Source organism: Poecilia reticulata, linkage group LG22 (genome assembly GCF_000633615.1).
Source record: "Poecilia reticulata strain Guanapo linkage group LG22, Guppy_female_1.0+MT, whole genome shotgun sequence".
NCBI lineage: Eukaryota > Metazoa > Chordata > Actinopteri > Cyprinodontiformes > Poeciliidae > Poecilia > Poecilia reticulata.
The window spans coordinates 24,240,004-24,258,305 of record NC_024352.1 but is presented as its reverse complement, the minus strand read 5'-3'; the positions used below and the strand labels follow the sequence as shown (position 1 = coordinate 24,258,305).

The 18,302-nt window shown below is 37.3% G+C and overlaps 1 protein-coding gene across 1 annotated transcript in view; it reads right to left on the bottom strand.

The window, feature by feature from the left end:
- Positions 1–359: 359 nt before the first annotated feature.
- LOC103458816 (gamma-aminobutyric acid receptor subunit rho-1-like) overlaps positions 360–18,302 on the bottom strand; it is a 21,337-nt gene continuing 3,394 nt past the window's right edge. Inside the window, exons 2-10 of the mRNA XM_008399891.2 lie at positions 13,616–13,666; positions 13,413–13,519; positions 10,912–10,979; positions 9,652–9,875; positions 7,900–7,982; positions 5,714–5,854; positions 4,220–4,372; positions 2,231–2,427; positions 360–662 (exon numbers count right to left, since the gene is read on the bottom strand). Coding sequence (XP_008398113.1) covers positions 360–662; positions 2,231–2,427; positions 4,220–4,372; positions 5,714–5,854; positions 7,900–7,982; positions 9,652–9,875; positions 10,912–10,979; positions 13,413–13,519; positions 13,616–13,666 — 1,327 coding nt within the window. The remainder of the gene's footprint in view (positions 663–2,230; positions 2,428–4,219; positions 4,373–5,713; positions 5,855–7,899; positions 7,983–9,651; positions 9,876–10,911; positions 10,980–13,412; positions 13,520–13,615; positions 13,667–18,302) is intronic.

Genomic DNA, 18,302 nt, shown 5'->3' with positions numbered 1-18,302 from the left:
TTTTTTTTAAATGGCGGTTTTTCACTTTTTTCACAAAGTCCAACGTTGTCATCGACACCAGACACGCAAAAGCACACGGATTTTGACGGAGCGATGAAACGGCGTTCTCAACAGTTTTAAGTGGCTGGGGCAAGAAGGCAAAAGTTTTCCATCTGTTGTTGATCCCCAGTTTATCCCCTGACGGAGCATCGGTTTAGCTTCTGCGCTAGCCAGCCGGCTAAATGGCCTGCCAACTAGCTAGCCATCCGGCTGGCTAACTAGCCTGCTGGCTATTTGGCCGGCTAACTAGCTCGTCGGCTATCTAGCCGGCTAACTAGCCCGTCGGCTATCCAATCGCGTTCTATTTAAAGCATCCCAGTTTACGAGTATATGGACCAGTAAATGATGTTGAAGAGGACGTACGCGCCGGGGAAGACGACCCGGGAGTATTTGTCTATGGCGTGGGTGTCTATCCAGATGTTGACGTAGCTTCGGGAGGCCTTCACCTGACCCGTGATCTGAGGGTCGTTCAGCGCCACCTGGGCCAGGATTCGCTCCTGGCGCCCGCCGTTCTCAGGTATCCCATAATTCCCCGTGGTGTTGACATCCATGGAGCCGTAGCCAGTGATCTGTGGGTCGATCATCATCTCGTCGGGGTTGCCGATGCCACATGTGCACGGCAGCTAAACATAAAAGGTAAAAGGTGCATAAATCACATTTATTTAAAGGTGATCAACTCTTTAGTCATTTCATAAATGTTTTGTTCAAAATTATTCTTAAATAATGAGGTTTTAGTCTGGTCTGTTCTGAAGTTATGAGTATGACGGTATTAGGACCACGCTAAGAAAATAAAAATTATAAAATTACGAGAATAAAGTCATATTTTAATGAAAATAATCATAGTTATTAAAACTTTATTCTCGTAATATTACAACTTTATTCTTGTAGTATTTCAACTTTATTGTCATATGACTACTCTTAATTTAATTTCTTTATAAAAAATTAGCATAACCCTAATGCTCAACCAGCTGACTAAACCTGCTGGAACTCTGCTCGGGTTGCTAGGTAACGGTTGGAACTTTTTCTGGGGTTGCTAGGTAACAGATAGAACTCTGCTGGGGTTGCTAGGTGACAGGCTGGGCCTCACTGGGGTCACTCGGTGAGGGGCAGTGCCTGCTGATTTGTGGCATTACATTCCGTAGTTTAATTTTACAGATACCAAAAAGCTGAGTTTTTTTTTTTTTTTATCACTTCAGATGTTTTTAGAAGCAGTAGAAACCCAAATGGAAGAACAAAAAGTGACTTTTGCATAATGTGTTCCTTATTGTCAAAGGTAATAAATAAAGTGTGCTAATTTCTGTATCACACTAAGGGCATTGAAATGAGTTTGCTGTGGAAGATTTATTGAAGATGTTTTTGCTGCAAATGTTCCTCGAGGTATGTGGGCAGTTTGGCTCCATATGCCACAACATTTGGCACATGAAGAATAGCAGCTCTGCATTCCCAGAAATAATTTACCGTAGCCCTCTGAGGAGCTTAAAGAGAGACGATTCAGAAAATATTTATCTGTTTATTGGCAACGAACATGAATCATTAATGCTCGTTTCTGCCAGTTTGGAAATATTTTCCCCACAAATCAGGTCAGTCTCGACTGATGCGTCAATGAACTCGATTTAAATGTCTTGAGTTTTCTGTGTTTAAACAGGTTTTCTTTCATCACAGTAACAAAACTTAAATATGTTCTGTGTTTTCTAAACTGATGTTGACCAAAATGTGCTTTTTAACTGCAACTGCACAGATTGATGTCGACAAATCTCATAAATTATGCGGAGGCAAATATTTCAAGTATATGAAAACCTTATTTTTTAATCACATTCCTTTATACATTTGGAAAATCTAGATCTTTGTAGTAAAATTAACTGGGTCAAAAACTCCAGGCTAACTAGAAAACGAAAGCTAACTACAATGTGGAACAACATTTTAGTTTATCTTTTGAACTTTTATCTCTGAAATCTCCAACTATGGTACCTTAATGCTGTGACTTTGGGTGAAATGTCAAACCCAGCTCCAATTTCCAACTTTGCTTTTTTGTGTTTTTTTTTATGTTCACTTACAAAACCAACATTAAATATTTAAAAACTCTCTAGTTTGAAAAATGCTGCCATCAGATCAAAATCATCTTATTTATATTTCACAGCAGGCAGGAAACATGGAGAAAAATCCAACAAACGAGCAAACAGAAATAACTTACTCTCTCCCTCAGCTTCCTCTCTTTCCTCTCCTGCACAGTTGAGAGGTAGTTCACAGCCGCGTACTCGATCACCGAGAGGAAGACGAAGACGAAGCTGACCCAGAGGTAAATGTCCACGGCCTTGATGTAGGACACGCGAGGCATGGAGGCGTTGACCCCGGTGATGATGGTGGACATGGTCAGCACTGTGGTGATACCTGGAGAGAAGACGGTTACAAACTTTATCAGGACATCAAATTTGTCGGTCAATGTTTAATTTATTATGGTTCATTTACCAACAGGTGGGTTTTTATCTTTTAGGCAGACCTGTGAAGACACTGTTGCAGCAATCAGTGCGATGAAAGATAAACGCATGGACGAGTTTCTCTAGATCTTGTTTCAATATACGTCCTTTAGTCCTGGAAATGTTTTTCAGGCGATGGAAGGCTGATTTTGTAACTGCCTTTATGTGACTCGGAAGGCTCAGGTCAGAGTCCATCACTACACCCAGATTTCATCCTGATCTCTAGTTTCCAGCTTTAATAGCTGAAGCTTTGTGCTTTGACTAGATCGTTCCTCTTTAGGTCCAAAGACAATCTTTTCTGTTTCTGTTCAGCTGGACAAAGTTTTGGCACCCTGTTTTTTTCCCAACCATCTGTTTAGTACATCCTGTTTGTAACCTGAGCAAACGAGAGCATTTAGATTTTGAATAGGAGGACTGTTGCTGATATTATCCTAAAAGTTAGTTTAATATTTAATTAGATTATATTTTAAAATGATGGAAAAGGCGAATTACTTGAGGTCTAACACGGTTTTTGATGGAGGAATAGCTCAGATTCTTTGAGTTAGACGTTTTTATGTGGTTGTTTTCTTCAGCTCTGGCTCTCAGAAGGATCTCATCAGCCTCTTATACAAAAACCCCTGAAGGATCTAACCTTTCTGAAGACGAAAAACCTTTTTCTTTAGCTGCATTTCTTTTCTCCTGTTTATTTATTTCATGTTGCAGCATTCAAGACCTCAAGAAACAGGATTTTTATCAGATTTTTCTCACTTTATAATCCTGTACAAGGTGCAACATTACAATGTTTTAGGATTTGTAATGTTTAAATCAGGGACGAGGCAGTCATTTTCTCTGTTTAAAGGTATAAACTTATTTCGGATTCATTAGCATGCCATATTGAAACAGTAGGTACAGAGTTCATGTTGAGTCTGATCAGACAAATGAAGACTAATCAGGTCAGAAGGGGTGGTGAACCCCCACTCTGCTCAGTTCTGCCTATAATGAGCTGTTTTAGGGCCTCTTGTGACCAAATATGCTGCTCAACTTTTACACTCAAACGTGAAAATGGCTGCAAACAGATGCGCAATTATACATCTGTACATCTTTGAAAAGCAGAAGTGGAGTCTCCTGCACAAACAAGAAGATAGCAAGTAGTTTCTGGACGGTAAGTCAACAACAAAACACTTGTCTTTTCCAGCAGCCATTGTACAGTGCATTCGGTGATAAAACCAGCTGACCAAACGTGTTGGAACTTCACTTGGGTTGCTAGGTAACGGGCTGGGCTCAACTGGGTTTGCTAGGTAACGGTACAGAGTGACTTGGCTAGACCAGACTTTTGTTCTCCAATTTTTGGTAGAAAACGGGAAAAAAAAGAAAATATGATAAATCATGAAAATTGAATTAAGTGATTTATTGCGTAATGCGACAGGCCTAGACTCAACAATCGGGACGTTTTTGAAACAGCTCATTTTCCAGACACCAAAAAACATTAACTTGATGCTAAAAACCGTCTGGATGTTTTTTTAACCAGTTTGAAGTGGTAGAAACCCAAAAGAAAGCATAAAAATGCCAATTATGCATAATAGAAAATGTACCAATATCAAGAGATATACATTTAATTAATTTAGTGTATGTAATCTTTGCAGCGTTGGCAATAAAACACTCAAATTATGTACCTAAATTATCGAGAAAGCTTTAAGAGAGGCTATTTTTTAGTAAAATATATCTACCTAGTGGCACCCTGGCAGGCACGGCCCTGCGATCGATCCAGAAGGAAACCCAGGACAACATGACCATGAGGGTGGCGGGGAAGTACGTCTGCAGCAGGAAAAAGAAGATGTGGCGTCGCAGGGTGAAGTGGATGTACAAGCGGTTGTACCAGCCTGCAGCACAAAAAGAGAGACAGCGCCAGTTATTCCCACATTGTCAGGCAGCTGATGAGCCGTGTCAACGCTTCAGGAATTGTCCCTGCAACTTTGGCAGAGAAGGATGGTACACAAAATCCTTTTCATGCGCTGAGTCGCTGGAAAGTGACATGTGGCTGTGTGAACAGTGCAAAGCTTTCTGTGGGTTTCCTGCAGAGCACAGCAGGTTCACAACAGCCTGTCTGCTTCAGTTCGCTGCCAGGATTATGGATTCTTCACTGCAAAAACACTAAATCTTACCAACTGTTTTCTAGTGCAGATATCTTGCTGCACTTAAAGTAAGACGGAACTATCTTTCAGCAAGTTATAGAAGCTTGTTTTAAGTCAGGGGTCCCCAAACTTTTTCCTGTGAGGGCCACATAACTTTTCCCTTCTCTGGTGGGGGCCGGAGAAGGGAAAAGTGTTACACGTTTATCACCTGGGCTGCCGGAAATTGTTGAGGGGGCGGGGGTGAGGGCGCGTTTCTCGATTGATTTTTACCCAGAAAGCACATGGGCAAAAACCGTTAGTGAAACGGTCACTGGGACTGACTGGTATATATTCCATTGAGGGAAAGTAGCTTTAACTTATGAATTCCTCATATGTTAACATAAAGGCTCGTTTTGAAGTATAAGCTGCTACTTACAGGCATTGCTTCGAAGAATTCGACCTGTAATGCGGCGTGTTCATCTGCTCTACCGCTAGCAAACAACCGTACTGATTAAATAACATAAAAGTCAAGCAGTTCCCTAAATGTCCCCACAGATGGCAAACAAAACACCCACAGTTTACAGGACACACTTCCTGCTAAAGAGCCCTCTGGTGGTTGAAGAAAAATCCACATATAAACCGGAAAATACAATATATGAAAAAAAAATCTGAATGCTCTCTGTCATTGTTCAGGGGGCCGGACCAAATGTGGAGGCGGGCCGGATCCGGCCCGCGGGCCGTAGTTTGGGAACCCCTGTTTTAAGTAAATAATTCCTTAATATTGATGAAAAAGTTCTTGCTTCCTTTTACTGATAACGTAGGAAAAATGTCCTGAAATAATCGAGAATGGAACAAATACTTTTTCATTAATATTAAGGAATTATTGACTTAAAACAAGCTAATATTTCTTGCTGAAAAGGTATTTTTATGTTAATTTTATCCTATTTCAAGTGTACTAAGACATTTGTAGTAGAAATTAGACTAAAACTACTTGATACTGTGTTGTTCTGTTTCTGCTCTGCAGACGGCGGGTTCCTGTATAAAGTGCCTGATCCGTTTTGTTCGAAGTTACATGAGGAATGAAGTTTTAATCCAGGTGTGTGGATCTACCTGTGCTGCTGTAAAACGCCAGCTTTGTGGTGGTGTGAAACTTTTGGATCAGGAACTGGGACAGAGATATTCTGTCGTCCGTGTTCAGAGATTCGTTTCCTTTCTTCCAGTACAGCATCAGGTCGTCGTCTGTGTACGCATCTGTTTGGGAAACATGTAGAAAATTTAAAACATTTTTAGTTGCCAAACAATTTTAACCCATTTGAATAATAAACTGAACTTGGATCCAGGGCAAGCTAAGCTCGGTTAGTGGCGTTTAACGTTTATTAATTTCCCTTTTGGATCAATAAAGTACTTTTGAATTTGAATGAATGCCCTAACTCTTTGGTTACCTAGCAACAACCTCTTGAGGAACTTGTTACCTAGCAACAACTTGCGCAGCAACAGTTTACAATTTTGCCGCTGTGCCTCAGAACTGCTTAAAAATAAAAAGCTGCAGAGGGAAAACAGGAACTTAAATATTTAAAACAAAAAACTAGTCAATAACTATCAATATCGACTGATATGAAACGCCTATTTCTTCAGTCATGATACATTTTGCAACCATATTGTCCATCCCTACATCATATATTTAAAAATACTAGCAGTCTTCAGAAATTAAGAAAATACTTATAGTAAGAGATAGTAAATATAGCAACAAGGTTTGTTTATATTTGAAGAAACCTCAAAGTAAAATCTAGATGCGTTTCAGTTGTTGGTGTGAAACTGTGGAATAAATCAAATGTGCTTTTTTGTTATTTGCTTGTAAAATAGTGTTTTAATTTGTTTCCTTTTTTTGCAATGCAAATGTACATAAACAAAGCTAATCTGAATCTGGATGAAAAAGTGAACTACCCAGCACCATCAACAGGCATCACGGACTCTACCTGCCATGTGATGGCTACGTGCTGCTCTTTATTCACCGTGAAGTTTGAAAACATGAGACGGACTTAAAAGTAAAGCGGCAGAAACTCCTAAAACTTTAATGGCGCAGCAGATCTGGGGTTTCAGGGAATATCTGGTATGCAAAGCGGCGGACATGTCAGTCTCAGCGGGGGGGCAAGAAGAAAGCTCCTGAAGAGTGATGATATTAAAATTTACTGTCAGGCGTCATGATCTGTGGAAAAGAAATCGGCAGGAATACTCTGGAGTCGGGCGGAAATCTTTAATGTTTCTGATGGGGGGAAAATTTTTACTGCAAATATGTAACCAGAGTTAAAGTGTCAGTTTATCTGACTTTATCTCAGATTGGAGTTTTTATCCTGTGCTCCAGGTGCTGTATTTCTATTTGCATTAATTTTTTATAAAGAGAAACTGCAACATTCACTGTTTGTACGTTTTTGTACTTCCACTTCAGTTCGTACTGCTTCTAAAAACAGACAGTGTGCTTTAAAAAAAACTGCTTTTTGGTGGTAAATAGTTTTTTTGCTATCTGGAATATGAACCATTTCAAAAATCTATGGAATGTAGCTTGACAAATCAGCAGGCACTGTGCCATGACCTAGTGACCCCAGCAAGGCCCAGCCCGTTGCCTGGCAACCCCAGCAGAACTCCGCCCGTCACCTAGCAACCCAATCTGATTTCCAGAACATTTCATCAGACAGACTGTTTTATTAGCTGTTTGCAAGTATTTCTTGTCCAGTTTTTAGTGGAAATCTCTTAGTACATTTAAAATAAGACAAAACTAACTTATAAGTAACTTTTCAGTGAGATTTATTAGCTTGTTTTAAGTCAATAATTCCTTAATATTGATGAAAAACTAGTTCCACTGGCAGATTATTTCACTTATAACAAGGGAAAAATGTGTAGCTGTATCTGAAATAATCTCTTAGAGTAACTAGTACTTTTTAAGATCAATATCAAAGACTTATTGACTTAAACAAACTCCTATATCGGTGTAAAGCTACTTGTGAAAGTAACTTTGGGTTTTGTACTAAGACATATGCACTAGAAACTAAAAATATGTGGTAAGATTTTATGTTTTTGCAGTTTAACATTAAGTTCTGAGGGAGAAAGTATCTTGAGAATGAATGCTGTTTTAGTTTTTGGTGTTTCCAAACAAAACGGTTGAAAATAGATCACAGTAATCATTGGCTCCAAAATAAAGCAGCTTATTTCATCTCACGTCTTATCTTCAACCCCAGCTGTAAAACAAAAGACCCGGGTCTGACGTGTTGAACTTTGCCCCTGGAAATCATTTCACTCACAGCTCTCAATCTCCAGTGAGCAGGTCTGTGTGTCCAGGGGGAAGCGGCTCAGGTCCATGTTGCACATGGCAGTGACTGTGACCCTGCAGAAAAGACGAAGCAGATCCACCTTAAACCAAGACAACAATCTGAATATCAGATGAGAATCACTCAACCTGGAGCTGCTCTATTTTATAACAAGGAAACTAATTAGTGTCTCCTATTGCTGTGTTAAAAATGTCCTATTACCCTTTAAAATGTAATCAGTATTAATTATCTGCAGGTGTTAAAGGGTTGAGTCGTTTCACCATCATGACTCACTGACTTACAAAAGCCTCCTTGATTTATCTCCACTGTGAAACTGAGATATCCTTCATATTCAATCAAGGCTTGCAGCTCCACAAAAGTCTCTCAGCCTCCATTTCACCTGCAGTGCTGGCAGAGGAACGTCCTATTCAAAGCACCTTTCACACTTCCAGCAGTGCTTCAAAAGCTTTAAAATGCATTTCTGGGTTTTTCTAGAGCAGCATAACCCAATTAAAGTGGAATATTTTAATTTGAGTACATTTATTGATATGGAAAAAATCCAATATAAAGAAAAAAGTTAAGTTTTTTACAGAATTACCTGCATCACAATTATTGATCCATCTGTTATTAATGGTTTATACATGTACATTTTGCTAATACTCAATCTCTCTGCATCAGTGGAGACTTTTGGCCCTAATTATTGGTTGAGTAAACAAGAATTATTAGTAAAAATATTGTTTCTGTCTATTTGAAAGTACTATTTTTAATTCTTCACCCAATTCTACCATAAATGTGTTTATTGTTGCCACCTTTGGTATTTTAATTTCTGAAAAGTATCCCAAGACCAGTTGCATGGTGATTAAATTTAATTTTAATCAATTCAACAATACTTTATTAATCTCTAAAGGGAAATAAAACATTGTTCTAACTTATATTAGCAGCATTACTTGGACTTTTGTGATGTTAATAGTTGCTCCCGGTTCAAAAACCACCTTGTTGCTATGGTTACGCATCATAACGGATGTTGAAAAGTAGCACAAAAAAAAAAAAAAAGAATCAGCAAAAATCCTTCCAGCTGCATTTCATCCAAAATCAGAGGGAATAGTGGATCAAAAAAGTGTCTCTGCCAGAACCGGAGAAATTCAAGAAAAAAATCAGAATGAGGGTAAAACAACCAGAACTAACATGACTAAATATGTTATGTGAAATTGTTAGGTATTATGTAGTATTATAGAATACAAATAGAAAATGTAAAACAATAAAATTGCGAGGACAAAGTCATAATATTACGAGAATAAAGTAGAAATGTGAATCAAGTCATATGTCAAGAACAAAATCAGAGTTATTGCAGGAATTAAGTGGAAATAATACAAGAATAAAACCATCATATTAAAATAAAACCATCATTTTTGAGAATATAGTCGTAATATTACAAGAATAAAGTTATAATATTATGACTATTCTCGTAATACTATGACTTTAATCTCATAATTTTATTATTTTTATTTTCCTAGTGTGCCTGATGATTTTATCAAAAATCAAGCCATATTTTTAACCTCACCAGTTAAATGTTCTCAGATTATTTTACCCTCATAAAAGACAAGTTAGCTTCTTACATATCTTTATTAAGGTGCCAGTAAGGAAGATAAAGAAAACAGCTGCACAGATGTGGTTACACAGCTGCATCATTGCTGCTCTTTGCTTTGTGAATTAGATAGAAAAGTAAAAATAAGTTTGTTCTTATACCTGAGACTGTAGAGCACGTTTCCGTCAGGGTAAACTCTCAACATGACGTTATCAGTGGTGGTGTCGTGGATGAAAGAGCGCTTGGAGTGAACAAAAAACATGTCAGGAACCCAAATCTTCTTCACCAGACGACTGTCGAAGGTCATGCTCTGGTTGTTGGTGCTGGGAAACGACAGCCGCTCATCTTTCCAGTAGTGACGCAGATACAAAGTCATGGTGAAGTCCTGCAGGAACAGAAATATTTAAAAACTCAGTTCATGACAAACATCATCTTAATGCACTTGGCAGGACAAACATCTAAATTTGTCTCGTAAGTGAAATTCTGATGAGATTAGAAACAGATGGGCAACAAAAACATAACTTTTTATTTAAATTGACACCCTTTATCACCCTGGTTTAGATTTAATCTTCCAAAAAGGTTATGGATGTTAACTGAAAAAAGAAGAGACACATTTCATTTTCAGGAACAACCTGTTGAAAATATGCTTTAAAAACTTAATAACATTAAGTTAGCTTGTGCGATAAAATGTAAAACAAGCTTTTGGGCAATGTTTACATTCAGTTTTAGCGGTTTGCATGTTTTTTTTTACCCAAAACATGAATACTAAACTATACTAATACTAAAATGGTGCAACTATTTCAAAAAATTTCAATATATAATTTTAGAAAATGGCTGCCAGTTACATCCGATCCGTAGCTGATAGCAACATCAATGCTAACACTAACGGCTAATCAAATGTGCAACACTTTCCAAACAACAGAGCTTATGACTTCCAGCATCAGAGACACAGAAACATGTTTATTTTAGTGATATCATCAGAAGACATACATCGTTCTCATGTGACGTCACACTTATAGGAACTTTGTAGTTGACAGCCATCTTGGTAGGTATCCTTAACTAACTGTTATGACAGTTGCTAAGGAGTTGCTATGACAACAATAAACAAGCCACAAGCTTAGAACTAGCTCTCTTCTAATTCCTACCTAACTTATAAACAATATAAGTACATTACAGCTATTAACTTTATTTCATTCATGCTTTGCGCTGAGCTTGCCTACCAAGATGGCGGATCAGTGGCGCAGATCCCTTCCAGCTCTGACTTGTTGGTGCGATATGAGTCGATCCCTTAACTGTAATTTTTATTTTTACCATTACATGGAGTTCTTGATGTCCAATAAGTGAAGTGTGACCTGTAATTCATGACTTCCTTTTTAATTTAAAATGATTTTTATGAACCCAAAAAGCTTTGCCATGCTTACCATATCCACCTCTGAGATGGTGTCAATACTTTCCACCTGAACGTCAACACCAACAGGTATTGGAGGACCTGAAAAAAACAACAATTTCAAAATATTATTTTCTGCTTTTCCAGAAGATAAGAAACAATGTAACTAAACATGCAATCATTTTGACCTTTTACCTACAAAAACTCTCCTCTCAGTCAGCCAGTTAATTTTACGGTTTAGTCAAAATAAAATGTTATTTTAGTCATTAAAGCAGCTTTCTAAAACATTATTGTTTTTTTCTGACCTTCTAAACTAATGCTGCTTAATTTTTCTTTCATAAAACCCACCATTACTGTGCCTAATGTACTGTCACTATGGCAACGCCAGGGCCGGCGAAAAACCTTTTTGGGGCCCAAAGCAGATTTTCATTTGGGGCCCCGAATACTAACATGTCAACACCAGATACTTCATCATTCTATGTGTGTAACATACCTGCTGTCATTAGCATAATTTGTAATTAACTTACATCATAACAGTGTTAGCTGATGATTTAACCTTACAAGAGAAACAAACTTAAAAAATAAATATTCAGGTTTGCAGATTGGTATTTAAATGTGCCATATTACTTTAACTATTTCACTTGCGGTTTAAATTTAAATTACAGTAAGGAAGTTAACAAGTTTGATATCTTATATTTCCCCAACAATGGCAGCAAGAAGCAAGAAGAGATTAATCTATTATTTGCATAACAACTATAAAAACAATATAGAAATTATGTTTTTATATGTAAAAGCATTTAGTTTGTGTTATTCAATGCTATTATATGTTTTTTAGTATTACATGTACTGCCATGTTGTTTATTTTAGATTATAATGGGACATAAGAGTTTGAATTAGACCACTGTAAACAAAAATTGCTCTTTTCTCTAAGCCAAATCTTGATCATTTTTACATCTTCACTCAGCTTTAATTCTTACTGAATGGTAAGATTTTAATTTTTTTGGCTACAATCTTCAAAACAAATAAATTTGTGTTGATTCTAGTAACGTTCATGCTTCAGATGACTAAACTTTCATTGAAAAACTCTAAAACTGATTGTATTTTTGAGAAAGTAGCTCATATTCACTGGATTTGTTTACTTTTTTTTATAGAAACGGCATTTAAAAGAAAAAAACAGCGGCACAGACACTAGCACACAGCAAATGCTCGTGCTACAGCTGTGACAGTCAGGCTTTGATTTATCTTTGACCTATTTCAGCCGCTGTACTCTGCATCATCAAATTCCCACAAGCAGAAAACAACAATCAGGTCATAACAGATAAAAGCTGATGCAACACTGGATGCAACTCCACTCTCTCTTCCTCTTCATGCTTCACATTGGACATCACAAACACGATCCTGCAAAGCGTCACTTTGTGTTTGTAGATTGTTGTGATTTAAAAAAAAAAATAGCAGCACATGTTGCAAATTAAAAGCGGTCACGGCTGATTTGTTGCTGCTAAAATAAGCTTTTGTTTTTGCATCAAAGGAGAATCAACACTATATCAGTATTTTTGGTCTAGTTTCTATTGAACACTTGAAATAAGACAAAGCTAACTTACAAGCAACTTACCAGCAAGATGCAGGAGTTTGATTTAAATTAATAACTCTGTAATATTGATGAAAAAGTTTTAGTTCTATTGCAGATTATTTCACTTATAGCAAAACATTTTCCCTTGCTATAAATGAAATAACCTACCAGTAATCGACTAAAAAGAAGCAGAACATTTTCATCATTATTGAGAAATTAACTTAAAACAAGCTTCTGAATCCTGGGCTGCACAGTGGCACAGTTGGTAGACCTGTTGCCTTGCAGCAAGAAGGTTCTGGGTTCGATTCCCGGTCTTTCTGCATGGAGTCTCCATGTTCTCCCTGTGCATGGTGGGTTCTCTCCAGGTACTCCGGTTTCCTCCCACAGTCCAAAAACATGACTGTCAGGTTAATTGGTCTGTCTAAATTGCCCCTAGGTGTCAGTGTGTGTGTGCATGGTTGTGTGTCTCTGTGTTGCCCTGCGACAGACTGGTGACCTGTCCAGGTGACCCCGCCTCTCACCCGGACCGTTAGCTGGAGAGGCACCAGCAACCCTCCCGACCCCACTGAGGGGACAAGGGTGTAAGAAAATGGATGAAGCTCCAGAATCTTGTTGAAAAGTTACTTAAAAGTCAGTTTTGTCTGATTTTAAGTTTACTAAGATATTTGCTCTAAAAACTGGACAAGAATTGCTTGCTAAGATTTTGTGTTTTTGAAGTGTAGAAGCTAACAAATACATTATATAATTTCTGTCTTCCAGTCTGAGTTTATCTTTGCATAATCGTTCAACAAAGTGGAAACAAAATGAAAACGTGAAGCAGAGCTGCTGCTGATGATAATGGCGTTCTTAAGATTTCAGCGAGATTAGAGCCTGCAGGACTAAAAGGTTAAAACAAAAACAGAAAAACACTGATTGGATCTTAGTGTAGCATTTCGGCGTGTTTAATTTCTAAAGTAGTTTCTAACCTCCAAACGCCGGCCTCATGGTGAAATCGTGATCGTCTATTCTCAGCAGCTGCTCAGATTTTGTCATCGGGTTTTTCGTCAGGTCTGGACTTCGTTTGTAAATTGGACTATTTGGAAAATAAAAGCAAAATGTTTAAGAAATATAAACTTTTATATGATTTAAAAAATAAAAGAAAGAAAAGGCATTTTTCTTTAATTTTTACCTTCCAGACTTCTGACCACCTCCTCCCTCCATTCTGGTGTCTCTTCTCGATCTGGTGATTCAAAACAGAAAACATTATGGCAGATTTATTTATACTGGGGTTTTTCTATCGTTTTATCGTATTTCTTTTGTTTTTACAGTTTTGTCACACTTAAATGTTTCCAATCAGAAGCACATTTTAATATCAGACAAAGACAACTCGAGTAAATACAAAAATCTTTTTACATTTTGTATTTTATATGCTACAGAAAACAAATCATTGTAATCACAATGGATCTTAATGACTTTGGATAAAAATGAAAAAAAACCAGCTAATATTTTTACATTTAGATATAATAATAATAATAAACAGGTTTTTAGCTGTTTTTCATTTTCTTCCTGGAATATTTGTATTTAATTTTCACAAAAATTACATTAAAAGTACTAATATTGTATTTTTAGTTGTGATTTTATTGCCATTATGTTGGGATCTTTGTTGTTTTTTTATCCCACAGAAAAAGAAAATCTATTCTGTTCTTGCTAAATTTTATTATATCTTTATTTTAAATTCTAAACATAGAAATGAATGTGTGATTTTTAAAAAAAAAAATTATAGCTAGTTTATGGTATAGTTGATATTTATCTAAAATTATAAGTTGTCCTTTTTCAAGTTGTCTTGCGACATTTGCAGCTGTGAATAAGTTTTATTTGGCTAGCCAGAGAATATAAATCCCCAACTCAACGTTTACACTGGCACATGAAAATGCACAGCCGTACATCTTTGAGAAGCACAAGGGTAACCTGCTGCACAACCAACAAGAATGCAGCAAGCAATTTCTGGGTGGTAAGCGAACAACAAAAACACTTGTCTTTTCCAGCAGCCATTGTGCAGCAGTAAAACCAGCTGACTAAAATATGCTGGAACTCAGCATGGGTTGCTAGGCAACAGGCTGGACTCTGCTGTGGTTTACAAATTACTTATGTAAAAATACAAAAGTAAAAGTGTCCTAAAAGTATATTTTTTCCAAACAGATTACTCAAGTAAATGTAACTAGTTACTATCTAATTCTGGTTATAATGCGTTGCAGCCAGTTGGTCAATTTTGCACCAAGTGACCAAGGTGTTACTTTCCAATATGGCCGCCAGTCTCTTTGTACCTTAGGTATAAATTTTTAGGCCACGAGCAGAAAGAGGGACAGAATAAATTAAAAAATAAAACCCAAACTGGATTAATAGAGTAGCGCTGTGCTGTGACAGGCGAAGCCAAATCCCTGTCGACTGAAGACGTGCATTCAGGAAATATCAAAGACGGAGCGGAGCCGAGACGCAGAGACTGAAGCAAACAAAAGAGGGAATAATGCAGAGCGAAACGAGAGCGAAGGAACAAGGTTTCACTGGGTTAAAGCTGCAGCGCAGTCGGTGTTGGGCCAGTGGATGCTACACATCCACCCAGCAGCTGGCTCTTAATCCTCTTGGCAGAAATGCCTCTGCAATCCCCTCTCTGCTGGCCTGCGGCACATGCAGGCCGCCTGTCCGCTGCGTGGTCCGCCACCGCAGCTGCGGGAATACATCACTGCTGAGGCCGCACCGCGGTTACTGGGCCAAATTTGTGCAGAGGTCATTATGGACGTGTTTACTAGCAGCAGGCCTACAAATAACAGCCACTGAAAACAGCAGGATAACTGTAAATAAAAAAAAGGCAAATTTTGTATTTAATCCTACTAAATGTTAAATATTGAGAGAATTATAAAACATAAATAAATTTTAAAAAATGGCTTTGTCGAAAGCAGAGATATCTTTCTAATCATTTCAGAGTAATTTTTTACGAAGGTCTCCATGTGCATCTTTCTTAAAAAGATGCGGATATAGGAATTCTAATTTAAATCTCAGAATTCTGACTTTTCTGAAAATTCAGAGAAAAAAGTAAAAATTCTTTATTTTTAGTACCATCATCCTAATTCTCCTCCTCAATAATGATTCTGTGGCCGCATGCTAACTAAATATTTAGCTTGAAGCTACAAAGCTAGCTAGCTAAATAAGTATTCAGTTTGTAAATTAAACAGTTTTGGTAAATATATACTTATTTTCAGTATAAATATTAAGGTAAGGTAAGGTAATTTTATTTATATAGCACATTTTCAGCAACAAGGCAATTCAAAGTGCTTATTAAGCTATTAGGTATTAAGCTAGCAGGCTAAATGTTTAACTTCAGTCTATTTAGCTTGAGACTGAAGCTAAATTTAAGTGAATATTTAGCTTGCTAACCAAATATATAGTTTGGAGGTAAATATTTAGATATCTAATTAAAAATTTATTTACAAACAGAAAATTGTAAGAGTTTTGATTAATGTCCTTTAAATAAAAAACAAACAGGCTAAATTTGTTCAGTTTTAAATGGTAAAAATTTTTGCCGTTGCGTCTTTCGCTTCAGAATCTCCACTATGAGGCGTTTTCTCCTCTGCTGTTCTCCTTCTGTGGGTCTCGTCTTTCCTGACTTTCCAAACCCAGCAGCACTCCGTCGCTTTGGGGATTTCACAGTCAATTCAGGAGACAGGTGATGAGAAACAGAGGAGGGGAAGAGTTGAATGCAACATAAATGTCTGAGGTTTTTTATTCAAATTGAATTCACAGAGCCTGCATGTGCCAGCAGGGAGAAGTTTGATGTGAGGTGACTTTTAATAGGAAGAAACGGCAAACAAGCTGCGTTTCCATTACAATTATACGCAAAATGTACACAGTTTTGCAATTGTGGTATTTACATTAAATAAAAAATGCTATTAAAATTTGTTAATTTGATAAGTTATTAAAAAACATGCAGTGCCATGATCTTCCAACTACTTCCTGTCGTCTTTTTTGTCGTTTGTGCCAGTAGCAGCATCCTGTTGTTGATCACATGATGCATTTGATGCCAAAAAATGTTTTGCCAAATAAAACTAAATCTATAAAGCCAATGAACAACACCTCATATTAGCTCCAAAAAGTTTTATTATGTTTCAAAATTGACACATTTCCATTAAGTTTATTTATTTTCTGAATTTTATGGTTACGAGAAACACAAGCTGCGTTTAATTTACAAACTTTAATATTTTGCTAACATCAAAAAAACAACAATTGCAATGTTTCCATTGAGTAAGAAATGCAATTAAAATCACACGTGAATAAGTTTAACACGATATGTTAAAAATCATGGCATGCCATCATCCTCCAGCCACTTCCTGTTGTCTTCTTCTGCTTCGATGTCTCTGCCAGAAGTAACATCCTGTTGTTGATCATGTGACTCATAATGCGAAATAAGTGTTTCCATTAGCATTGTGAAATAAGCTATACCATCCTAGCACAAAAACGTTTTATGCGGTTTCAAAGTTAAGCAAATTTAGTAATAGCTTGGATAATTTTAAGATCAACGGAAACGCAGCCAGTGGCGCTCTTGCGTGAATTGGAATTCTTAAAATAAATTTGCTGAATGAAAACACTGCAATAAAAAAAATACATTAATTAAAAGGTTTTTGTGTTAGGATCAGGTTTTTCTGTATCAAAATGGTATTTTGCAAAAGTGCAATGGAAACTATTTTTTACATGATCAGCAACAGGATGTTGCTACTGGTGGAAATGACGAAGAAGACAATAGGAAGTAGTTTAAGCATGATGTTTTTAATGATTTATCGCGTGAACAGATGTATTCATGGGTGATTTTAACTGCATTTGTTGTTTATGGAAACACCGCATTCGTGAAATTGTGTTGTTTAGCGTAATATCGACAAAGTTTTGTGCACATGAAGGAAATTTGACATTTAAAGATTACACACCAGTTAGGAGCTGCATATTCTGTCATACTAATAATAATTTTAACTAGCTTCTGCTCGTATTTTAATGATCATCTCACCAGAGCAGCTTTTCTTTCTTTCTGAAATCTCACCAGTCCATTAACTTTGACCCTTTTATCAGGATCTGCACACAGCAGCTGTTTATTAATTAAAACCTATTTGTTTCCCTCAGATGGAGGAGAGCCTTAATAATGAACTCGTTTTTCTGATCTATAAAAACCAGCTGAAGCATAAAAAGTGATACTGCATCTAAAGGCAGGGGAGGATTATGATTTGACAGGGTTTGTTGAATATATTAAGTGGATGCTGATAGCATTTTGAGGCGTTCAGCGCTGTTCTGGCACACTTTGGGGAAATCTTATCATCTTCTGCAGATTTTAATTCAAAGACAGCTTCTCACTTCAGGCAACAGGCTGCAGCTGCACTTAGTGCTGATATATTTTTAAATGACAAGCTGAGAGCGCTGCTGTGTATTTACCATCCACAGAGAACTTTCTCTTCTTTTTTCCCCACATTTAAAGTTGAGTGTTGCTTGTTCAAAGTGCTTATTTACCTGATGCCTTTGCAGAAGTTGTGTTTATGTTTGCACAGTTTCTGTGGCAACCAAACTGAAAGCGACGCCTGAAGCAATTCCAGGAAATGCACTTTTTGCTTATTACAAAATGATGCAATTATATCTGAAGAGCTTTAGGAAGGGATGCCAGAGTTTTGTGCCACTGTATTAGGCAAAATTGGTGCATTTTCTTTCTATTATTTTGTTCTGTGGGCAGGAGGGATCTCCTGTTGCTGTCTGTACTGCAGCGTATATTAAGGAGCCTCTAACTCAGTGGTTCTTAACCTGGGTTCGATCGAACCCCAGGGGTTCGGTGAGTCGGTCTCAGGGGT